This window comes from Microcaecilia unicolor, chromosome 3 (genome assembly GCF_901765095.1).
Source record: "Microcaecilia unicolor chromosome 3, aMicUni1.1, whole genome shotgun sequence".
Lineage (NCBI taxonomy): Eukaryota > Metazoa > Chordata > Amphibia > Gymnophiona > Siphonopidae > Microcaecilia > Microcaecilia unicolor.
The window spans coordinates 385421885-385447606 of NC_044033.1; the positions used below are offsets into that span (position 1 = coordinate 385421885).

The 25722-nt window shown below is 46.2% G+C and overlaps 1 protein-coding gene across 1 annotated transcript in view; it reads left to right on the top strand.

Annotated features, from left to right (window-relative positions):
* The window catches only part of ESCO2 (establishment of sister chromatid cohesion N-acetyltransferase 2), a 146292-nt gene that overhangs the window by 13737 nt on the left and 106833 nt on the right, over positions 1-25722 (top strand). Inside the window, exons 3-4 of the mRNA XM_030198671.1 lie at positions 714-782; positions 8687-9749. Coding sequence (XP_030054531.1) covers positions 727-782; positions 8687-9749 — 1119 coding nt within the window. The 5' untranslated portion in view covers positions 714-726. The remainder of the gene's footprint in view (positions 1-713; positions 783-8686; positions 9750-25722) is intronic.

A 25722-nucleotide genomic window follows, 5' to 3' on the forward strand; every position in this document is an offset into this window, starting at 1 on the left:
GCATTTGGGGGAAAATCCACTGCTAATTCCTGGGATGCAGCATGGGATCCTTCTAGCTTCTTGTGACCTGGATTGGCCACTGTTGTAAACAGGATACTGGGCTTGATGGAACTTCTGTTGCAATAGGGCAATTCTCATATACAGTTTGTTGCTGGAACTGTACAAACTACATTAAAATAATGTATTTATAGGGAGATTTAGCCAATGCAGTGTACAAACAGAGGAGTGGCCTAGTGGTTAGGGTGGTGGACTTTGGTCCTGAGGAACTGAGTTCGATTCCCACTTCAGGCACAGGCAGCTCCTTGTGACTCTGGGCAAGTCACTTAACCCTCCATTGCCCCATGTAAGCCGCATTGAGCCTGCCATGAGTGGGAAAGCGCGGGGTACAAATGTAACAAAAATAAAATAAATAAATAAAAATAACTTTACATAGGCAACTTACATTGTAGTAACAGCATAATGACCAAACATCTGTGTAATGTGCAGTTAGAACACTGATGTTAACTTGGAAATAGTCGTTAAATTATGCTAATACATACATGATACCATAATGGTACAGCTTAAAACAGCACAAGAGAACATTCAAATAACATAAATTTAAAGCTGTTCGTTGAGCAGGCAGCCAGAAAAGCAGCCACAGGTAAACTTGTTTCTGACCATATGATTCTTTATTGTGGGGCTTTAATTACAATTGTATTTTGCTAAATTTACAGCAGCTGTGTTGAAATGATGACAGTAACTACACCAAGGAAGAGAAAGCAGAGTTCTCTTAGCCCAGATAGGTGAGTGTTTAACAGTTTGTGTAATGCAATGTAGCACCCTACACACATGGAAGCCTTGCTACCAGGTCTAATTTGATTCACTATGGAAGCATTTCTATTTCTTAGGCTCTGTCTGTAAAAGAAGTTAGTCGTGCCATTATAATCCTGTTTCATTTGGGTTTTTTGGCAATTCTAAGGACTGATAATGCTAAATAAAAACTTATTTCATGTGCATATTTGAGGCAATTAAGCTTCACTGACTAGCAGAATGCAGCTGAAACCCTTCCTAAGGGTTTACAGTGCCTTTTAAAATACCAAATACTTTAAAAAGCACTGGTACTTCACGTTCTTTTAAATACATCACTTCTCACCCCACCTGTGCTCCCAGCCCGTGGAGCTAGTTATATTTTATGTGTAACCCATTTTTATTGTTCTTGAATGTATTTTAATGTAGAAATGAGGGCCAAGTTGTAGATGATAACCTTTATTTTTTTCAACCCAGCAGACGTGGGAAAGAATTCAACAAAAGGTGTTGAGAATGGCCATCTTGTCCAGGGACAAAACCTTTGAAAATAGAATAGGATGAACCTTTGCATATGGAAGAATTTTTTTTTTTTAAAGACAAAAGTTCGAAAATAGGCCAAATCAGACCAGGGGTTACAGAGAAATAAGCCCCCCCCCCCCCCCCCCCCCCCCCCCAAAAAAAAAAATAAATAAATAAATAAAGGTGGAGTCCATTTCTATGGATGGAGTTCCAGCTTTTGTAGCAAAGAAACTTAGTGAAACAAACACTTATAGGATTCTTCTTTTCCATTGCCTCTCCATGTACTGTATTCTACTCTTCCAACCCCTCCCCCCTAGAAAAAATCTGCTCCCATAGCAACTGCCCCTCCCCCATGCACCTTCAAGGATTAGAAATACTTCCCTAGCTGCTGTGTACTGCATTTTAAGTTATGCAGGTGTATATTTCATTTTCTTTCTACTGTAAAGTTTTGACTGAATTGTGCTGCCACATAACACCTGTTGCCATGGGCAGGGCTAGATTAAGACTTTAACAAATTGGAACACACCTAGTGTCCATTGTCAAATAACTCAGAAGTCAGGAGGTTAGAATTGCCAATTGCCTGGCGTTTTCCTAGGTTTTACTTATTTTCACATTTATATGCCAAAGCTGGAAGGATGGCCAATGTGTCTGCACATTTTTCTGAGTCTAAAATCTCTATCTGCAGGTATCCAGTTCTCTTTCCCAGGGTTGCCAGGTAGAAATTTTTTTTCCAGCCCAATCCGGGCCAGAAACCAGCCCAAAACCCGCCCAAACACAAACCCCGCCCCTGACACCCCCACCCCCGCGTCACCGGCCCCGCCCCCGCCGTCACCGGCCCCGCCTCCCACGTCATCGGGCCCGCCTCCCCGTCATCAGCCCCGCCTCCCACGTCATCGGCCCCGCCTCCCACGTCATCGGCCCCGCCTCCCACGTCATCGGCCCCGCCCAAAACGTCACTAACCCCGCCCAAAAACGTCACTAACCCCGCCCCCCGCGGCCGAAAAAAATCAAAAAGCCGCCCAAAAAGCCGCCCGGAAGCCTAAAAAACCGCCCAAAAAACCGCAACCCGCCGCGGGCAAAAATTTCCCGCGGCGGGGCGCGGAAAACCGCCCAATTGGGCGGTAAAACCGCCCACCTGGCAACACTGCTCTTCCCCCCCCCCCCCCCCCCCCCTAGTGTGAATGAACCTGTCTTCAATGTTTTAGAAAGTAGCAGCAAAGATTGTAGGATCCAGTCAGTGGGAAGATCATAAGAATGAGCACTGATATCCAGCTCTACAGACCAGCTACAGCATTGTAAGAGAATATTCTCCTAGCAGAGAGCACCAGAACAATAAGAAACTGGGAGACAGATAGGGGCTTTAGCCCAGTGAGGGAAAAAAAGAACTGTTGAGGGAAGAAGAGAGGATAGATCTAGAAGAGAGAACTTAGTGAGGGGAGGTTGACCCTGTGGAAGTCAGAGAGAGAGCATTGAAGAGCTGGGTCTTATAATACACTTTTATATAGTACACCTGGTGTTAAAAGAATTTTATTAACAACTAGTAAAAAAGGCCCGTTTCTGACAGCAAGGTTTTCCTCAGAGTGTGTATGTTTGAGAGAGTGTGTGTGAGAGTGACTGAGAGAGAGAGAGTGAATGTGCGAGTGTGTGTGTGTGACAGAGAGAGAGTGAACTGGGTGCGAGTGTGAGAATGAGAGTGTGTGCCAGGGGCCCCCCCTCCCTCCCAGTTCCAGGGTCGTCTTCCCTCCCTCCCTCTTCTCTTTGAGTGCCAGGGTCCCCCCCCCCCCTCCCTCCCGAGTTTCAGGGTCCCTCCCTCCTCGACCTATGCACTACATGACACGAAGACCCGAACCTTAGAGTGAAACAGAAAATGACGCTCTACAGTTTCCAAAGAGTTGCAATATTTCTTCAGATGGCAAGAGGACCTAGAATAAAGGCAGCATGGTTGGTTCCTGGGTTAGTCTAGTTGAATGCACGGAAATAAAGGTTAATGTAACCCTTCTTTTCCTGTGAGGAGGCCTGAACAGGAAATTCCGTGCACAGCGACATCACAGCGGACGTCAGAACAGAAAGGCCTCTTCCACTACTCCTGATCCCCAGCTACAAAGAAACTCCCAGATCCCGGCCGTGCATCTGCGAAGGACCCGTCGCCTGGCTCAGCCCCGCCCCCAGGGGGCGTGGATTCTCAGACACTGCCCCGTCCCCTCCTCCATCACGTGGCGATTCGGAGACACCTCCCGCCCCCTCCATCCGGATGAGCACATTCATTGCTGATGCAGAGGCACTCGCGGTCACCTCACCTTGGAGCGGAGGCGGGAATTGGGAGGTGCCGCTCCGCCCCTTTTGGCAGAGAGGGGTGGGATTCCCGTCCCTCTCGCTCTGGAGGCGGAGATTTGGAGGCACCACCCAGCCTGTCCCGGAGCGGTGGGGGTTGGGGCGGAGCCTGCTGACGTCAGCCTGTGTTACGGAGCCTAGCAGACCAACTCCGAAGAAGTCACAAACACAGGCAGCAAGACCAATAGAACGTTGGAGGAGAGAATTATTATATAGAATACTCATGAATGCAATGAGACCAATTAGGCCTAAAGCAGTTTTATTTCTTGCAAGGAGACAAGTTCGGCATAAACTCAGGAAGTCGTCTAACTCATACAATTCCTTCTGTCTTTATATACCTTTTTTACATTTTCCACGTGCAGCTATTCATGAAGCCGTGAACATGTTACAATTTTAGACTGTTAGGAGGTTTTCACTAGCTGGGCAGAACTTTATCTAAAACATTCAGTACTCGCAAGGTCAGAAGCTGTTTCTTTTCTACACTAGCTATGTTATATGTTGAAATGATTAACCCCATAATTTCTCTACACCTGCTAATATGGTACATAATGAGGCTTATTTTCAAAGCACTTAGCCTCCCAAAGTTCCATAGAAACCTATGGAACTTAGCCTCCCAAAGTGCTTTGAAAATATGCCTCAATGTCATCTTTAATAAGTTCATAGTGGTTTCCTATGTCTCCCCACACACTTTGGAGATGTACAGCATTTGCTGGGGTTTAATCCTAAAACCTTTATTTTGGCATGACCACGGTCAGTGCAGGTGGGTATATATAATTTTCTTGTCAGAGAGTGTGCTTTGGTCCTTGGGTGTGTTGATATGATCCTTGCAAGCTGCATATGAGAAAATACCCCTTTCTCAAGTTGAGGTCTGTACCATATGACCCTAAGATATGTAGAGTACCCAGGGGATGTTTAGTATAGCAGCCAGTGTATGGATTTTTAAATTTTCTTTTTTAGTGATTTCAGAAGGGCACTTCATTCTATATCAGAATCTGCCATTATTTTCAATTTTTGAAGCAGTGGGTGCAAATGCTAGCTTTTAAAGACACAAGGCAATTTTTAAGCATGTTTTCACTTTTTTATGCTAGGTTCCATCACTTCTCTTTTTTTTTTAATTGATTTTTTTTTGCTTATAATATGTTTTTGATCCACAACATTTGACTCCGCAACTATAAACTTGCTGCTCTTAAGCTTGGTTGTATCTCATGAATGAAGCTGTGTGGAGCACTGCTGTGACTGTGTTGGCTGTAAGGACCCTGTTCCTTAGCATCAGCAGCAGAAGAGACTTGTGGGTTGTGACCACCTACCAGCAGGTGGAGATGGCGCTGAACTGCTCTATCTTATAGGATAGGATGCTCCTTGGTCAGTCTGTATTCTCTATCTCCAGCAGGCAGATGGATGGTCTCTCACAAGCTCCTGGTCTTATCTGATGGTGGCTCCTGTTCTTGGTCTCTCAGTTCATTAGAGGTTTGGGGTGTGCAGTTGAGCGGTGCCAGCTTTAGGGGGTTCACCTGGTGATACCAGGTCTCTCCTCACCCTTCTTCCCTCTCCTCCATTCTCCTTCCTCACTAGAAAAAAAATTAGGGCATAGTTCTTTAAAGCCCACAGCCTTGGCTTCAGGAGAGATACAGGTTTGGGCCAGTATAAAGGACTTAGTAATGGAGAGGATGTGAGTGTTCTTCCAGGCACACTGAATTCGACAGGCAGGACTCCCGATGGCTGGCTTTCCCAGGTAAGTGTATCTTTAACTTTTCTTTCATCTTTGGGTCAGTTGTGGTTTTACTTTTGTTTTTTTTACAGTGGCTGCCAAAGTTGTTGAAAGCTGTGCCCACTGTAAGAAGCGAAGAGTAGCACTGTGGCAGTGTCTGGGTGGCTGTGTAGGCTCTCCTCTGGCAGGTGGGGCCGTGTTCAGGGCCTCAGTTCCCCGTGTGGGAGAGATGTGGGCTCATTCTCCTCATTGGTCTGAAAGTGATCAGACAGCCTTTTTTTTTTTTTTTTTTTACAGCAGCACGTTTCGTGAGCAGTGCTGCCAGTGGCTCCTTTACCTGGCACTGCTTCAGAGGTCCTAACACACGTCAGCTGCTCGGAGGTGGGGTGTTCTGTCCGTCTTCCCCCCCCCCCCCCCCCCCCCCCCCTCCCCAAGTTCATTCTGCTGCTCCATAATGCCTATATGTTGCAGCTCAACCTTTGGAGATATCTGGCTTGTTTCCTGCCTCACAGTCTCTAATGATGGACCCTGCCCCAAAGAGGAGACATTTGCACACCAGCTCAGCCTTTCGAGATTTCTGGCTTGTTCCCTGCCTCAGTCTCTACCGATAGACCCTGCCCCAAAGAGGAGACATTTTAGACCATTTTACCATGAGTGTAGGGGTCATTACCGCTCCCGCAGGGCAGGGAAATAATCACTGTCTGCATCCGCGGTATAAATCTGAAACTTTTACCGCTCCTGCGGTTTTACCGCAGATTACCGCAGTTAACCGTGTTTACCTGCTCCCGTGTCATTCTGTAGTATCTTATCACTGCTTATGGGTACCTACTCCCCAATTTTGCCTTTTGGATGATACTTCTACATTTGTGGAGAGCACACAAGTTTCCAGTCCTTTTCTCCACAAGACCACTTTTGATAGCAAAACATTGCATCTTACTACAATGGGTCCGCTCAGATCCACCCACACTTTTTCAGTGGCGTAATCAGATGCACACCTTGCTCACCATGGAACATATGTTGCATGATCTTCAGAGTTCTAATAAACAAAAACTCTTTTTGTGCATCTGGCTTCCTTATTTGAACACTATATATGCATGTACGATTGGTTTATCTCCATACCCTGACTGTTTGAGTAGTTGTTTTTCTCTTTGTCTTTCCTTTGTGCCGTTTTGATCTGTATAATGAGGGAGGCTTTGTTGCACAGTGAGGGGGGTGGGGTGTAGGAGGGAGTTATTGAGGGTTTTATCTGCTGCTTGCATTCACATTTTTCTTTGTAATGTTATATGCCATCAAAGATGGCTTTTGAATAAAAGTGTAAACAATTTCAAAAGTGAGAAATGTCTGCCACAATTCCATTATGCTATATATAGCATTAAAGACGACTTGGCAATCTGACTTTAGTTAGTAGTACATATAGCAACCATTGAGGAAACTATATAATTTAGTCATTAATTTTTACAGTGCACTTAACAGTGAAAATGAAGTATAGATCAGAATAAATAATGCATAGGAAATTATTTACAATATGAGTGAATGGGTCAGGGGTAATTTTGGGGGTGGGGCAACTGGAGGAGGAATTAGGGGGGGAAATAGTTGTTGGAGTGTGGTGAGGCAGTTGTAGGGGATGGACAGTTTGGAGGCAGTTTAGGGATGGGGGAGCAGGGGGGTGCCCACTCCCCCCAAACGGAGTTCTGCCGGCGGCTATTTTTTTCTCAATGTGTTGTATTGAAAATGTGTGTTGGTTGAAGTCTGCTTTCGCACTGCGTTCGCTCCCCCGTGCCGTCAACCTGGCTCCGCTTCTGGTGGGGAGAGGCAGTTTGATATACCACCATTTTGTAACTACATCCAAAGCGGTTTACATAGTATATACAGGTACTTATTTGTACGTGGGCCACAAGGAGCTGCAGTGGGAATTGAACCCATTTCCCCAGGATCAAAGTCTGCTGCACTAACCACTGGGCTACTCCTCCACTCCAAAGCAGCAATTTCCTAACTGCTATTTCACTTTAACCTAGATTCTGTGCTGCAGAAGCTGGAACTGCCAATCCAATAGAATTGCATTGGATCATTTTGTTTGGTGGGAAGTGGAGCTTATTTCTCTGAAACTTTCAGTCTGATTTGGCCCATTTTCAAACTCAATGAGTCTTTACTGGTTTTCCCCACATGCCAAGTTTCATCTCATTCTGTTAATTTTTCAGGAGTTATTTTGCCCCTAAAACAGAATTTCTCAACCCCTTTTGCATACTTTTTTCCAACTTCTATTAGGATAGAAAGTATGTAAACTCAAGGCATGAGAATAGCATAAGATTTCTAGAGTTGTTGGGAGGCAAAGCCATAGAGCACCCCACAGGAAAGGAAAATGTACCAATGCTTTAGATCCTGGGGGCGTTCAATCTGCTGTCCAGTTGTTTTTTTTGAGACATCAAAGTTGAACCTTCTCTTTAATGCCTCTTTATAGTAAACTGACACTGAAATCATTGAAAACCGTGAACATAGTTGCCAAGTTACTCAGTGTCAGGAGGGAGATTTTTTTTTTGCCAGTCCTTATTTTGAACATATATCCCAAAGCAATACATGGTTTGTAGTGCCTCACTCTACCCATTGAAGTTATCATTTGCCAGACCCCATAATGCATCAGGATAAGGTTGTCGTAAATCTCTCATAGAATTTAGTATCTTGGTAGTTTTGCATGAAGTCAAGCATACACTGTTCTCTGCATCATAACTAATATTTCTAATTCTGCTAAACAATGTTTTGCAATGTCTGGGGCACAGCTGATTTTCCCACAAGTATACTAAACAAGACTAAGCTGTTTACATGTCAAAAAATGAGAACCGCAAATTTTATAATTCAGGTTTTTGGCAGTTACACACTCAATGATATTAATATATGTTTTGGGAATTTACCTTCAATAATAACTTTAGATCATAATAATTATGAACTGTCAACATGTATTAAAACTCTAGGGATCTAATTAGATAATACTTTAACATTAGAAACAGAAATAAATTGCTTTATTATGAAAACATTCTTGCTGTTTAGGAAATTAAGACAAATACATAAATATTTCCAGGAACATAGTTTAAAATAATGGTGTAGTCAATTAAATTCAGCATAGGGTTAAATGGATGAATAAGGATTAGGTTATATGTACTCTCTGTAAACTGTAATGAGGTTGAAGCTAGTAATGTTATAGGGAATGTTTTACATTTTTTTGTAATTCCTGGGTATTGACCAGAATTTTAGTAAAGTGCTCTGAACTGAAAGGCTAGCATGGGTTATAAGTTTTAACAGTTCTTTATTATTATTATTAATATAATTTCTTTTTAACTATCTCAATAGTTTTCCTGCATCTGGTGCTCCAGTGAAGAAGATAGTGATGGACTTCAGTGCTTCTGCTTCACCATTGTCAACTAGAGCTGCCTCATATCACAGCCTCTCCTTGCAGGCTAAATTGGAAGCAAAAAACAGCAAAGCAGAGAAGAGCAGCAGGCTAGAATTAGAAGCTGAGAAAGAAAACCTAAACTTCAGCCTTCTGGAAGAGCTTGTTAATTCACCTCTTCAGATGGCTACTGCACCCAAAACAGTATACAGTCTAAGCCTTCTGAACAAGTCACCGGAACTTGACTCACCATGTAATCCCGCCGTGCCTGCAGAATCCTTTTACAGCAAGGGGAAGGTATATTTCACCCCTCTGGACAGAAAGCTACTGAAGCAAAGCAGGTCCTTGAAAATGATTAATGAAAGTGGGCACATGCCTTGCATCGGCAAGACAGAGAAAAGGAAAGGAAGGAAAAGCATTTTGAAGAACCCAGTTTCAAAGCATCAAGTGGTCTCTAGACAGGCCAGACCTGTACCAAGGAATGCAAAGAAAGTAGCCTCAAGCATGTTGCCTGCCAGGATCAGTGTGGTAAGCCAGTTGAGCAATAGCATTGCTAAAACCCAGGCAAATGGCCCATTCCGAGTCCTCAGCCTGAAGACAAAACCCAAGCCCAAGCTTCTTGTGGGAGCAGCCTTTTTTGTCACTGGAAAAAAATCACACACTGTATTCAGAAAGCCAACACAGGTTACTAAGCCTGTCCAGTCTGCCTCAAGACCCATGGTAAAGGAAGAGCTGCAGAAGGGTGCAGGTATACGCACAGCCAGCACAACAAATGAAAGGAGACCTGGTGGTGCTAAAGGTATTGAGTTGACCAAAAGCACAAACGTGCCTAAGAAGAAACATATTGAAATTAAGGAGAAATTCCATGGGGAAAGGCAGAAGGAAGGATTCCCCAAAGAGAGAGAGAAATTCTGTCTTCGTGAGGTGAAGATATGTTTACAGAAGATTGAGAAACCCCATGTCATCCAGGCTTCTGTACTGGAGGACCAAACTTCTTCAATAGCAGTGGACACAGAAATACTGGTAGGTGCCACACACATGCAAGAAATATTTGTGCAAGGGCCAAATCTGTTGTTCTCTGAGGACAAGCAGGCCGTATTCTCACATGTGAGTGACAACATCCTTGTTGCCCAGTGTGGAACTTAAACAAGCTACTAGAGCTTTTAGAGCATGCACATCATCCCTTCCGCACATTCGTGAGTGCTTTCCCACCCATCACGAGAGCGTGGGACCATCTGTCTATTCTCATCTGCAGTGAGGAGAGAACACGATTGTCCTACACTCCTCACAGCATCTGGTGTGTGAGCATGTTTTTTCAGATTTTTGTGCCTTCCCTTTGGTGTGTTTTGCCCTAACCTTTTTTTTGTTTTTTTCTTCAGAAAGGCCCCTCTCCTTTCCCTTATAGTTTTAGTTTATTTTTGCCCACTTTTAGATTTCCTTTATTTTTTGGCACACTCGGGCCCTCTTAGGCCTGAGTTCTGTTCGGGTATTTCTCACTCAAATTTTCTGGGGAGGGTCCCTTTTCTCATCTCCATTGAGCTGTTTGATTTGGCCACGGCTCTTTTTCCCTTCCATGTCATCAAAGGTTCCCAGTGGCTTTAAGCGCTGTAGCCGGTGTAATAGGACCATCTCTGGCAAGGACACTCATTCTTGGTGTCTTCAGTGTTTGGGGCCTGAACATACTCCTTCCAGCTGTGTTCTTTACCTTCGTATGTAGAAAGAACCTAGCTGTCTAGAGATGCTCAAAGAGAAAAGATTTTTGTAGCACAATCCGAAACCTTGGCGTTGGTATCTGCATCAGTCTGTGTGGCTGAGAGACCTGTCTCAGACACTGGGTGCACATTGAGTGGGTCTCCACCTGCCTCGCATCAGCTCCCAGGGTTTTCACCAAGTATCTTGCAGCATCGCTACGCAGTCTGGGAGTCTGTGTTCTCCTACCTGGACGATTGGCTGGTGAAGAGCATGTCAAAGGATGATGCTCAGGAGTCCATGCAGAGAACTATGTCGGTGCTGGAGCTATTAGGGTTCGTTTTAAATTACTCCAAGTCCCATCTCCATCCCATTCAGTGATTTTGAGTTTGTTGGAGCCCTGCTAGACATGCAACAGGTGCAGGCTTTTCTCCCTTTGCCAAGGGCGGACACTCTTGTCGTTCTTGCCATTCAAGTCTGAGCCAGCCAGCAGGTTACAGCTCAGAAGACGTTGAGATTGTTAGGCCACATGGCCTCCACTGTCCATGTCATGCCTTCACATGAGATATGCCCAGTGGACCCTAGCTTCCCAGTGGTGCCAGAGCCTCGAGGAACCTAGTGGATGTCATCCGAGTAAAACCATAGTTGCTTCAGTCTCTCCTTTGGTGGACCATTTGGTCAAATTTGACTGGGACTTCCATTCCAAATTCCTCAGACCCAGAAGGTGCCGGCGACGGATGCGTCCCATCTGGGGTGCGGGGCTTATGTAGATGGGCTTCACACCAAGGATGCTTAGATCTTCAGATCAACCTCCTGGAGCTACGGGCAATCTGGAACAGTCTAAAGGCTATCTGAGATCGGCTGTCCAGCCAAATTGTACTCATTCAAACAATCAAGTTGCAGTGTAGTACACCAACAAGCAGGGGGTACGAGATCACACTCACTGTGTCAGGAGGCTATCCGGATGAGGCAGTGGACACTTCAGAATGGGATGCTTCTGAAGGCCACTTACCAGGCGGGCAAATCCAACAGCCTGGCCAGCAGACTGAGCAGAGTAATGCAACTGCACGAATGGTCACTCAACATGGGCGTTGCCCGCAGGATCTTCCGAGTGTGGGGCACCACCTCGGTTGTCCTCTCTGCCTCTCAAATCAATCACAAAGTCCCTCAGTTCTGTTCCAGGTTCTAGGCCCACAACAGACTAGCATCAGATGCCTTCCTCCATTGGGGGATGGGTCTTCTGTATGCATATCCTCCCATCCCTCCGGTGGGGAAGACTTTTCTGTAACCCAAGCGAGACCAAGGAACAATAATGCCTATTGACCCAGCCAGATCTGGTTCCCTCTACTTGTGGAATTGTCCTTCGAAGAACCATGGAGATTGTTTTCCAACCCTCATCATACAGAATGAGGGATATCTTCTAAATACCAGCCTCCAATCTCTGGCCCTCAAAGCCTTTATGTTGAGAGCTTAGAATTTGCTTCCTTGCATCTTCTGAAGGTGTCTCCCAGGTTTTGCTGGCTTCCAGGAAAGAGTCAATGAAGAGATGTTATTCTTTCAAATGGAAGAGGCTTGCCATCTGGTGTGAGAGCAAGGACCTAGATCCTTTTTCTTGCCCTACACAGGACCCTGCATGAATACTTTCTACACTTTTCTAAGTCTGGTCGCAAGACCATCTCTATAAGAGTTAATCTTAGTATGATTAGTACTTACCATCACTGTGTAGAGGGTCCATATCTGGACAGCCTCTAGTTCACTTCATGAGAGGTTTTGCTTTTGACAAAGCCCCCTGTCAGACCTATGCCTGTGTCATGGGAGCTCAATGTTGTCCTCACCCAGCTGATGAAAGCTCCTTTTGAGCTGCTGGATTCCTGTCATGTGAAGTACTTGACCTTGGAAGGTCCTGCTCTTGGTGGCTGTTACTTCAGCTCACAGGGTCAGTGAGCTTCAGGCCCTAGTAGCAGACCCACCTTAAACTAAATTTCATCATAACAGAGTAGTTCTCTACACGCACCCTAAGTTTCTGTCTAAAGTTGTGTTGGCGTTCCATCTGAACCAATCGATTGTTCTTCCAGTATTTTTTCCCAAACCTCCTGACCATCCTGTCGAACGCACACTGTATACCTTGGACTGCATGTGAGCATTGGCCTTTTACTTGGAGTGGACTAGGCCCCACAGATAGTCCACCCAGCTTTTTGTTTCTTTTGATCCCAACAGGATGGGGGTTGCCATTGGGAAGCACAGTCTCCAACTGGCTGGCAGATTGCATTTCATTCACTTATGCCCGGGCTGGGCTTACTCTTGAGGATCATGTCAAGGCTCATAATGTCAGAGTCATGGCAGCGCTGGTAGCCCACTTGAGGTCAGCCTCCATTGAAGTAATTTTCAAGGCTTCAACTTGGTCTTCAGTCCACATATTCACATCTCATTATTGCCTTGAGCAGAATGTGTTTGGGGCTTAGAATCCAACTCCATCCTCCTAGGCCTGTTTTATTCTGTTCCAGGCTGCAATCTCACACAGTTGTATATAGTTTCAGATAAATACTATTTTGTCCTCGCTGTTGCGAGGCGCATTTGACCTATGGTGGTTGTTAGTTTTTGGTGAGTCTGGTAGCTAGGGATTCCCACATGTGAGAATATGGCCTGCTTGTCCTCGGAGAAAATGAAGATACTTACCTGTAGCAGGTATTTTCCGAGGACAGTAGGCCATTCTCACATACCCTCCCACCTCCCTTTGGAGTGGTCTCCTTTACGTTGCATGCTGTAGTATCTTACTGATGGTCCCATGCTCTCACGGCAGGCGGGATGGCACTTGCGCATGTGCAGTGGGGATACTGCTTGTGATTTAAAAGTTCTAGTAGCTTGTTTAAGCTCTGCACCAGGCAGCATGGATGATGTCACCCATATGTAAGAATGAATGGCCTGCTGTCCTCTGAGAATGCCTGCTACAGGTAAGTAGCTGTATGTGAAGCATCAGTTCCCAGTTTGGCTGAGTGTAATACTCACGCCCAACATCCCAGTTACCACTCACCAACACAACATCTAATTTGCAAGTGGAGGTGTATTAGGATTTGGATGTCTCAAGGGATGTCATTAGTGGGAAGGGGGAAGGAGTGAACAGGAGATGTGAACTCCACTATCTAGATTTCCCAGTGTTTGATTATGTTGCTTTTTGGAAAGCCTATCACTGCTTTAAACACAGGGGAGGAATATTAGGTATCAGTATATAAGAGATTATGTCTCTAAGATTAGCTTTCGTGGCTTGGTATGCTCAGAGACATGTAAATCAGCTACCTAGAATCCGACTGGCATGTTAACTGTTTTGTGTTTTGCTGCATTTCACTGATAAATTGTTTAATTATTCAGTTTTTACTGATTAACACCATTTTTTCAGTTCATTCAGTGTTTCACCAGGTGTTTATTTTTTATAAAATGTCATCCTGATACTGTTCTGTATTGCAACACTGAAACTGAAGAGATTCTTAGTGTAAATCACTTTACACTCATGGTGGAGCCATTGAGATTAAAGGATTTTAATACAGCACCATGAATGTTTTGCATATGGTAATCAAAGTGTACCAAGTAACATAGTGAATGATGGTAGATACAAAGCAGTATGGCCCATCTGGTTTTCTTCAGTAAGGTAGCTGGAGTTTTAATGCTGTAAGTATTTTCACTGCTGTTTTGAGCTGAAGCATTCTATGCTTGGTTTCCATTCTTTACGGATCCTCTGTATTTCTCATTCCTTTTGAATTCCTCCACTATTTTGTTCCCATTTGATAATTGCTTTGGTGTCTACCTCCTTGCAGCTTCTTATGTTCTCAAGTTCTAAATGTCCTCTCCTTTGGAAAAGGTTTGTTTGTTGATTTAATACCTTACAAATGTTGAAATACTTGAATCATGGAGGAAGTGCATCACCCTGGGAAAACACAAGACTGCTGTGAGAGTGAAGCATAGAAAAAGCCCCATAAAAATGTGGAAAAAGGAAGCAGTACTCGATTTGAATAAGGGAACTAGTGTCTAGAAGCAACAATGTTAGCTCAGAAACATTTAGTGCTTTTGATCAGTATATGACGCTAGAGTTAAGCCTGGGTAGTAAGAGTGGCTGGAAAATGGAAGGACCGTGTGTATTGGAGATCTTGGTGTCTGAGTTGGAGTGCTGGCAGCGAACAGCCCATGGCAGTTTTAAAAAGAGAGCTAAAAAAGTGGCTAGCTGAGGACCAGAAAAATAATCATTGCTGTGCAAGCCGACATCAAGAAATCAGTAGCAGATAGCTGGAGAGAGGTGGGAAAGGTTGATGTGCAGGTAGAAAATCTGGAAGGCAGAACAGACTAGCAGGCTGAGGCAAGGCAACATTTTCAGTGCCAGGCTAAATAGCTGCAGGAAGCCATAAAAGAACTCTTGTAAAGCGAAGGACCTTGAACGTCACTTGAGGTGATCTAATATCTACAAAAGGTGGATACCTGAAATTGAGGCACACTTAGACCATATTGCCATGGTACAAAGCATATGTACAGTGCTGCTAGTGCAGATGCAATGGAGGAAGAAAAAGATGGGTCTAATGTCAAAGTTGATAGAGCACAAGAGCCTGGGTGCCAGAAAGATTAAAGGTCTACAAGATATGATGGCTTGTCTCCATTATTTCTTGGAGAAAAGACTATAATGAAAAAGGCCAGGCAAACAGGACTAATATGGTGGAAAGGCCAAATGATAGATCTATGATCACACTTGAGTGAAGCAAAAGCAATGAAAGGTCCCCTTGATATCTTGAGAAAATACAGTATAAATAGGCATTCTTTTTTGCTATCTTGTTTACCATTCATGGCAAAACTGTTAGGGCTACTTCCCAGAAGAAGTTGTCAAAGCACTTACACAACTGGAGTCAAAAACTTTATTTATGGTGTTTGTACCCCGCATTATCCCAAACAAGTTTGGGTTCAATGTGGCTTGCATTAAACTTTTAAAATCAACAACAGTGGTGAGGAATTCACTAAATAAGAATGAAATTTCAAGTTTTCGGTAATATATCTGAGAGACTTTGGTAGGGAATTCCATTTCCTAGTAGCTTGGTATGTGAAGCTTGCATCATGAATAGATCTTACTGACGGTTTTTACCACACTGAAAATGGAGAAGTCTCTCGATGTTGGCTGAGCATTGCATAAGGGAAATTCTAACAAGTATTGCATATAGTCAGGTAAAAGATCAAATAAAATTTGCTAAACAAGTACACATAGTTTTTAAAGGTAACTCTTGTGTTTATTGGAAGCCGAAGCAGCTTGATTAAAATAGGAGCTGACTTGGTAAATCGAGGAGCTTTACATATGAGATGAGCCGCAGTTTTCTGAGCTGTTTGAAGTTTTTTGTAAGGGAGACTTTTAGGCCTGAGTAAACAACGTTACAGTAATCAAATTTGGATAGCACTAAAGATTGAACTAAAGAGCGAAAAAGCAAGTTGGAACAGAAAGGCCTCAGTCTTTTCAATCTCCACAGAGAATTATAGACACTAGAAATCACCACAGAAACCTGAGGAAATGATAGGTATTGGTCTGTATTGCTTTGCAAGTGAAAGTTACATCTTTACAGATGTATATTCCAGTGACACTGCCTGAAAATGGGCCGCCCTTTGGATCTCAGTGAAACATTTCGGGATCGTGGTATGTATCTTCTACACCAGGACAGAACTCACCCTAGGTTTCACAAATAGGCTTAAGATGACATACACACGCTCACATTTCAATTGCCTGCTTTCTAAAACAGTATTTTGATAGTTGGGAATAGCTATCAAAGTGCTGTTTTCGTGGTGATAGAAAAAGGGTAGGACAGTGGTGAAGTTTTTATTAGTCATTGGGTGGGCAAAATTGTTTAGGATTAGGAACTTGGTTTTATCCATATTCAGTTTTAATTTAAAATTGGCAACACAAGATTTCATCTGATCCAAGCCGGACTTAATTCTAGGTAAGATTTCATCCAGATTTAAACTTTGGGATGCCACAAACCAAATGGACATCAAAAATAGAAACAGAGAAAAATGAAGGCAGATAAAGACCATATGGCCTATTTAGTCTGCCCATCCATACCATCCACTATCCCTTCCTCACCGTTAGAAATCCTATGTACTAGTCCCAAGCTTACTTGAATTTAGATACAGATTCTATCTCCATCAGGAGTCTGTTGCACGAATTGACCTTCCATATCATCAAGCTGATCAATCCATAGACTGGTGGGTTGTGTCCATCTACCAGCAGGTGGAGATAGAGAGCAAACTTTTGCCTCCCTATATGTGGTCATGTGCTGCCGGAAACTCCTCAGTATGTTCTCTATCTCAGCAGGTGGTGGTCACACACAGCAGCAGCTCTGGCTAGGCCTCCAAGCCTAATTTTTAGGTTTTGTTGAGTGCCTGGGGTTGAGGGCTCTTTTGAGCAAGTGCAAACCTGGTGGTGCCAGGTCCCTCCTTTTCTCCCCCCTCCCGCTGGCTCCGTTAAAAAAAAAAAAAAAAAAAAATTTTGAACGTCTTTAAAGGCGTTTATCTCGACGTTTATTTAAGCGTCTATTGCAGCTACTCACTGGGACACCAGGTCGTTACAACTCGGAGCGGACAGCAGGTAATTTTTACCTTTTTATAGCAGGCAGGGGGTTCCCCGATTCTTCTCCTCGTGGCATATGGCGTCGGAGGGCGAGGGCGCAAAGGGTCGCTCCCCGGGTCGCTTGAGCGCTTCTAGAGGGGATGCGGGGGTTTTAAAGCCTGATTCGCCCTTGTTGGGTGACAGTTTCGTGACCGATGAATGTCCCGGTCCTTCCTCCGGCGTGGCGGTTTTTCCCGCCATAAACGTCCATCCCCCGCTCCTCGCCTCCGCCATCTTGGCCGGCCACGCGGCTCGGACGGCTTCTTCTTGGGCCGCCCTTCAGGTTGGAGACATTAATGCCATGAACGCCCTTAATTTGGGCGACGGCACAGAAGCGGCTAAAGTTAAGAGCCGTTCTTCCCGCGCGGCTCCTTCGCGGAGTTTCGCGCCGGACGCCATTTTGGATGCGCAGCATGTCTCTCCCCCGCTATTGAGAGCGCCGGTTGAGGGTGCGTCTAGGGCTGTTGCCCAGGCTGCGGAACTGCACAGTCTGGGGGGTTTCTCCCCCGAGTTTGTTTTGCTGCTGCATCAGGCCTTCCTCATGCACAACGCTGCCCCTGCTCCCTCGTCTGGTAAAGAGGTTGAGGTTCCCAGAGGTAAACGCCCTCGGGTTGATTCCCAGGCCTTGGAGGAATTTGTCTCCTCCGATGTAGATGAGGGCAGCGTGTCTGAGGTCTCCCAACGGTCCTTTGCGGATTCCTTGGAGGAGACGGATCCCCGCTCGGATGGAGCGGATGACCCCTCTGCAGCGCGGCTTTTTAGCCCAGAGGATTTGCCCAACCTGTTGTTACAGGCCATGGACACTTTGAAGATTTCCTCTCCGGAGGACGTCTCTCCCTCAGCCCCTGTTGGCTCTGCCATTATGCTGGGGACGAAGCGCCCGCCTAGAACCTTCCACGTGCATGATGCCATGCACACCTTAATTTCGGCTCAATGGGATGTCCCAGAAGCGAGCCTTAAAGTGGCTAGGGCTATGTCCCGCCTCTATCCTTTGGCTGTGAGTGAACGTGAGGCCTATCTGTGGCCTACCGTGGATTCTTTGATCACTGCGGTGACTAAGAAAACGGCGTTGCCGGTGGAAGGTGGCACAGCCCTAAAGGACGCCCAAGACAGAAGATTGGAGGCGGCTTTAAGGTCGTCCTTTGAGGCGGCTGCTTTAAATTTGCAGGCCTCAGTTTGCGGCTCCTATGTGGCCAGGGCATGCCTGACTATGGTACAGCGGGCTTCCCCCTCGGATCATTCCTTGAGGGCTGATTGGCCGGCCCTGGAATCGGGCTTAGCCTATTTGGCAGACTTGCTGTATGATGTCTTGAGAGCCTCAGCTAAAGGCATGGCTCAGACAGTCTCTGCGCGGCGGTGGCTTTGGCTGAAACATTGGTCTGCTGACCACGCCTCTAAATCCCGCCTGGCTAAGTTGCCTTTTAAAGGCAAGCTGCTCTTTGGGGTCGAGCTGGACAAAATCGTGACCGATCTCGGCACGTCTAAGGGCAAGAAGTTACCAGAGGTCAGGGCTCGGGCTAGTGCTCGTCCCGGTACCTCCAGAGGACGGTTTCAGGAAGCCCGTCGGTACCGCCCGGGCAGGTCGGGTTTTTCTGCCCCCTCTTCCTTTAAGAGGAATTTCTCCCCCAAGCAGCATTCCTTTCGCAGAGACCGCCGTCCCGGAGGTGCTCCCTCCGGTCCTCCCCCAGGGTCTCGTACCCAATGACGGGGTCTTGGTCCACGCCCCAGTGCAGATTGGAGGACGGCTGTCCTCGTTTCTGGGCGAGTGGACCACAATAACTTCAGACGCGTGGGTGCTGGAAGTCATCAGAGACGGCTACAAACTAGAGTTCTGCCGACCCTTAAAAGACGGGTTTGTACTCTCTCCCTGCAAGTCTCCGGTCAAAGCTGTGGCAGTGCAGCAGACCTTGGACAATCTGATCCGCCTGGGCGCGGTCGTTCCGGTGCCAGAAAGTCAGCTTGGCAAGGGACGTTACTCCATTTACTTTGTGGTACCAAAGAAAGGAGGTTCTGTCCGGCCTATCCTCGACCTCAAAGGGGTCAATCGGGCCTTGAAAGTGTGGCACTTTCGCATGGAGACTCTCCGCTCTGTTATAGCGGCAGTGAAGGCAGGAGAGTTCCTGGCATCCTTGGACATCAAGGAAGCGTACCTACATATTCCCATCTGGCCTCCTCATCAACGCTTTCTGCGTTTTGCAGTCCTGGGACGACACTTCCAGTTCAGAGCCCTCCCTTTCGGGTTGGCTACTGCTCCGCGGACCTTTTCCAAAGTAATGGTGGTCATCGCGGCCTTCCTACGAAAGGAAGGGGTACAAGTCCATCCTTATCTGGACGACTGGTTGATCCGAGCCCCCTCTTATGCAGAGTGCGGCAAAGCTGTGGACCGGGTAGTTGCTCTTTTGAGCTCCCTGGGATGGATCATCAACTGGGAGAAGAGCCAGCTGCGCCCGACTCAGTCCCTGGAGTACCTGGGAGTTCGATTCGACACCCAAGTGGGCAGAGTGTTCCTGCCAGACAATCGGATTGTCAAACTTCAGGCTCAGGTGGACCAGTTCCTAGTAGCCTCTCCCCTTCGGGCTTGGGACTATGTGCAGCTGTTGGGCTCTATGACGGCCACGATGGAAGTTGTGCCCTGGGCCAGGGCTCATATGAGACCACTTCAACACTCTTTGCTGCAGCGCTGGACTCCGATGTCGGAGGATTATGCTGTGCGCCTTCCCTTGGACCCAGCAGTGCGCAAGGCGCTGAGCTGGTGGATGCAGACAGACAAGTTGTCTGCGGGAATGCCTCTGGTGACCCCAGAGTGGATTGTCGTCACGACGGACGCCTCGTTGTCGGGCTGGGGAGCCCACTGCTTGGGAAGGACAGCGCAGGGGCTATGGTCTCCTGCAGAGGCAAAGTGGTCTATCAACCTCCTGGAACTCAGAGCCATTCGGTTGGCGCTTTTGGAGTTCATCCCGGTACTGGTGTTGAAGCCTGTACGGGTCCTGTCGGACAATGCCACGGCTGTGGCCTATGTCAACCGCCAGGGAGGTACCAAGAGCGCCCCTCTAGCCAAGGAGGCTATGAATATTTGCCAGTGGGCGGAAGCGAACCTGGAGCAGCTTTCAGCGGCCCACATTGCCGGAGTCATGAATGTCAAGGCGGACTTTCTCAGTCGCCATACCTTGGAGCCCGGGGAGTGGCAGCTATCTGCTCAGGCGTTCTTGGACATCACGAAGCGCTGGGGCCAGCCGAGCCTAGATCTGATGGCGTCATCGGCCAATTGCCAAGTGCCGCGCTTTTTCAGCAGAGGACGGGACCCTCGATCCCTGGGAGTAGATGCTCTTCTCCAACAGTGGCCGACACAGGAGCTTCTCTATGTGTTCCCGCCCTGGCCCATGTTGGGCAGGGTGCTAGACCGGGTGGCAAAGCATCCCGGCAGGGTAATCCTGGTGGGTCCGGATTGGCCCAGGCGTCCCTGGTATGCGGACTTGATCAGGCTCTCAGCCGACGATCCTCTGCGGCTGCCAGTGGAGCAGGGCCTGTTACATCAGGGTCCCGTGGTGATGGAGGATCCCTCCCCCTTTGGTCTTACGGCCTGGCTATTGAGCGGCAGCGTCTGAGGAAGAAGGGCTTCTCAGACAAGGTCATCGCCACTATGCTGAGAGCGAGGAAGCGCTCTACTTCTACTGCTTACGCCAGGGTTTGGCGTATCTTTGCAGCGTGGTGTGAAGCAGGCTCACTTTCTCCCTTCACTGCTCCAATTTCTTCAGTGTTGGCGTTCCTGCAAGAAGGTCTGGAGAAAGGCCTGTCGCTCAGTTCCCTTAAAGTCCAGGTAGCGGCTCTGGCTTGCTTCAGGGGCCGCCTGAAGGGTGCTTCCCTGGCTTCGCAGCCAGATGTGGTGCGCTTTCTCAAGGGAGTTAATCACCTGCGCCCTCCTCTGCACTCAGTGGTGCCTGCGTGGAATCTCAACCTGGTACTAAGAGCATTGCAGAAGCCGCCTTTTGAACCCTTGTCGAGGGCATCTCTGAAAGACCTGACGTTGAAAGCAGTCTTTTTGGTGGCTATCACTTCAGCCAGAAGAGTTTCCGAGCTCCAGGCGCTCTCATGTCGAGAGCCTTTTCTGCAGTTCACTGAGGCAGGAGTGACTATTCGCACAGTGCCTTCCTTCCTGCCCAAGATTGTTTCTCGCTTCCATGTGAATCAGCAGCTCTGTCTCCCTTCCTTTCGTAGGGAGGACTACCCAGAGGAGTACTCTGCTCTTAAATATCTGGATGTGAGACGAGTCATCATCAGATACTTGGAAGTGACCAATGATTTCCGGAAATCGGATCATCTGTTTGTCCTGTTTGCAGGTCCTCGTAAGGGTCTGCAGGCTGCTAAGCCTACAATGGCAAGATGGGTCAAGGAAGCCATTGCAGCGGCTTATGTGGCCGCAGGGAAGGTGCCGCCTATCCAGCTGAAGGCTCACTCCACGAGAGCTCAGGCGGCCTCGATGGCAGAGGCCGGATCCGTCTCCTTGGAAGAGATATGCAAGGCGGCAACTTGGGCTTCGGCTCATACATTCTCCAAGCATTACCGTTTGACTGTGGCTGCACGGGCGGAGGCCCGGTTTGGAGCTTCAGTGTTGAGGTCAGGGATTTCAATGTCCCGCCCTGGGTGAGTACTGCTTCGGTACATCCCACCAGTCTATGGATTGATCAGCTTGATGATATGGAAGGTAAAATTATGTATAATCATACCTGATAATTTTCTTTCCATTAATCATAGCTGATCAATCCATAGCCCCTCCCAGATATCTGTACTGTTTTTATTCTGGTTGCATTTCAGGTTCAAGTTTAGTCTTCAGTTACTTCAGAAAGACTTCGTGTTCAAGTTTTTTCACTTGGATTCTTCAAGAGTTAAGACGAGTTTGTGTTACAGTGAGCTGCTGCATTCCTCTCCCCTCCGTTTTACGGGGCTGGATTGAGACTTAAAATTCTGCCGGCACTCCCTCCCGCTTCGTGCGGCTGTAGGGCAGCTTTGTACCCCTCCCGCTTCGGCGGTGTTAGGGTCAGTCAGCTCCTCCCGCGGTTGCGGTTGCAGGATAAGCCAGATCCCCCCGCATCGGCGGGTGTGGTGTCCCTCCCCCGCTCCGCGGGGATGAGCTGGACGGATTCCCCTCCCCCACTTGTGTGGGGATGAGCTGGGTTAATTCCCCTCCCCCGTTTCGGCGGTGGTGAGCTGGGCAGAGTGTCCCTTCGTGGGTGTAATTCTCTAAGTGCTGAGTCCTGCGGATGGAGCTTTGATATCGACATACTGAGGAGTTTCCGGCAGCACATGACCACATATAGGGAGGCAAAAGTTTGCTCTCTATCTCCACCTGCTGGTAGATGGACACAACCCACCAGTCTATGGATTGATCAGCTATGATTAATGGAAAGAAAATTATCAGGTATGATTATACATAATTTTACCATCTTTTCTGTGAAGAAGTATTTCCTCGGGTTATTTCAGAGTCTGTTCCCTTTCACCTTCATCCCATACCCCCTCATTCCAGAGCTTCCTTTCATTGTTAGGAGACTCGCCTCCTGTGCATTTATGCTATGTAGGTATTTAAATGTCTCTATCATATTTCCCCTCTCCCACCTTTCTCCCAAAGTATATGTATATTGAGTTCCCATACACTTTATGAAGAAGACCTCTGACCATTTTAGTAGCTGCCCTCTGGACTGATTCCATCTTGATCTTTTTGAAGGTGTGATCTCTAGAAATTGTACGCAGGACTCTAAATGAGGTCTCACCAGAGTCTTATACAAGGGCATCACCACCTCCTTTTTCCTACAAGCCATTCCTCTTCCTATGCACCCAAGAATCTTCCTAGCGTTCACCGTTGCCTTTTTTTTTTTACCTGTTTGGCCACCTTTTTCTTTTTATTTGTTTTTGATGCTGAATTAAATAAACATTTACACCTAACAATCATACACAAAACAACAAAGGAGCAAGAAACTAAATTGCTCTATTGCTCATCTAAACAATAGAATTCTTCCCATCCTAACCACCCCAGCCCCATTTACCAGTGACACGTGACCCTTCTCCAGATAGGGTATACAAATCTCAGTTACGATCTGAAGTTCTCCTTGGTTACAAATCACCATCAAATCGGTCATATCCCACAGTCTTAATAGTTCAGGATCCAACTCATTGTTCTATGTGGCATGGTGTTCCAAACAGGTTCTCACACTTTGGGATACTTTATTTTATTTATTTCAGAACATTTATACCCCGCTTTATACCACTTAAAGCAGCCTCAAAGCGGCTTACAATGAACTGTGAAAACAAGTACAATGACAGTAAAGAGGGCAGAAGAATCAGAGGGAGAAGGGAAGGGAAAATGCACTGTGAAAGGCTGTGGCCAGATCAGAGGGGATACAAGTACAATGAAAACAGAAATTGATTAGATAAAAAGGAAAGGTGAGAGAGTCCAAAATGAGCCATAAATATGATGGTGGGAAGGACTTCAGATGATATTTGGTCGAGGTGTAGGCTACTCAAATCTCAGTTCGGTTACGACCTGAAGTTCTCCTTGGTTACAAATCACTATCAAATCTGTCATATCCCACAGTCTCAATAGTTCAGGATCCAACTCCTTGTTCTATGTGACATGGTGTTCCAAACAGGTTCCCACACTTTGCGATAACGTCTTGATCTATCTTGAACGTTACCTACCTACTCTGTTTCTCCGTAATCATTAGTTGATATAATAAATTCCACCACAGAGTGAGATTTGGATAGTCTTGTTGCCTCCACTGAACCAGAATACACTTTCATGCCAAAATAATCATATAGTAAAGTAGCTGTCTCTCATTGCTGTTTGTTGCTTGATCCGAGGTCTTAAATTTGCAAATAAACAAAGTTTTTGGAGACGGCACTTGCAAATATAGTACCCTATCGTTATAACCAATTATGTCCTTCCAAAAACACTAGATTTGTTTGGTTACTTTAAGATCATTGAATACAATCACACCCAGGTTCTATTCCTCTTTCGTGCACCAAAGTTTTTCACTCCCTAAACTGTACCGATCACTCAGGGGTTTGCAGTGCAAATTCATAACCCTGCATTTTTTAGCATTAAATCTTAGCTGCCAAATTTAGGACCATTTCCTCTTTTCTTTTCTTGCATCACAGTATTCTTTGTTCTCTTTTGGTAAACAATTTGGGTTTCTGTCAGGTACTTATGACCTGGCTTGGCTACTGTTTGGAAAACAGTATACTGGGCTAGATGGACCACTGGCTGACCCAGTACGGCTACTCTTATGTTCTTATAAGCTTCAGTAGAGCCTTCCTCAGCGTCCTGGAGAGGATGAAAAGACTGGTGAGGATCTCCCTTGGGAAGAAAGAGGAGACTGTGGAGAAGGGTAGTTAGTGGGGTTCCCCAGGGGTCTGTGTTGGGACCGCTGCTTTTTAACATATTTATAAATGACCTAGAGATGGGAGTAACTAGTGAGGTAATTAAATTTGCTGATGACACAAAGTTATTCAAAGTCGTTAAATCGCGGGAGGATTGTGAAAAATTACAAGCGGACCTTGGGAGACTGGGCGTCTAAATGGCAGATGACATTTAATGTGAGCAAGTGTAAAGTGATGCATGTGGGAAAGAGGAACCCAAATTATAGCTACGTCATGCAAGGTTCCACGTTAGGAGTCACAGACCAAGAAAGGGATCTAGGTGTCATCGTTGATGATACGTTGAAACCTTCTGCTCAGTGTGCTGCTGCGGCTAAGAAAGCAAATAGAATGTTAGGTATTATTAGAAAAGGAATGGAAAACAAAAATGGGGATGTTATAATGCCTTTGTATCGCACCATGGTGTGACCGCACCTTGAATATTGTGTTCAATTCTGGTCGCCGCATCTCAAAAAAGATATAGTGGAATTAGAAAAGGTGCAGAGAAGGGCGACGAAAATGATAAAGGGGATGGGACGACTTCCCTAGGAGGAAAGGCTAAAGTGACTAGGACTCTTCAGCTTGGAGAAAAGGCGGCTGAGGGGAGATATGATAGAGGTCTATAAAATAATGAGTGGAGTGGACTGGGTAGATGTGAAACGTCTGTTTATGCTTTCTAAAAATACTAGGACTAGGGGGCATGCGATGAAGCTACAATGTAGTAAATTTAAAGCGAATCAGAGAAACATTTTCTTCACTCAACGTGTAATTAAACTTTGGAATTTGTTGCCAGAGAATGTGATAAAGGCAGTTAGCTTAGCATTTAAAAAAGTTTAAAAAAAGATTTGGACAGCGTGTCCTAAAGGAAAAGTCCATAGACCATTATTAAATGGACTTGGGAAAAATCCACTGTTTCTGGGATAAGCAGTATAGAATGTTTTGTACTTTTTTGGGATCTTGCCAGGTATTTGTGATCTGGATTGGCCACTGTTGGAAACAGGATGCTGGGCTTGATGGACCTTTGGTCTTTCCCAGTATGGCAATACTTATGTACTTATGACACTGACAAGAATGGGTTGGTGGGAGAAGAGCCAAATGGATGGATCTTAATGGCATAAGTAAACATCTTAAGGGACTATAGTAGCTAGCTTGTGTCAAGTTCAGGAAGAGGTCTCAGATGTGTATGAGCCCTGAAGTTAAGGGGTAAAGGCCTATAGAGAGAGAGAGAGAGAATATTTAAAGGGCCACTTCTCACCAAGAATGACCGAGTGTGGT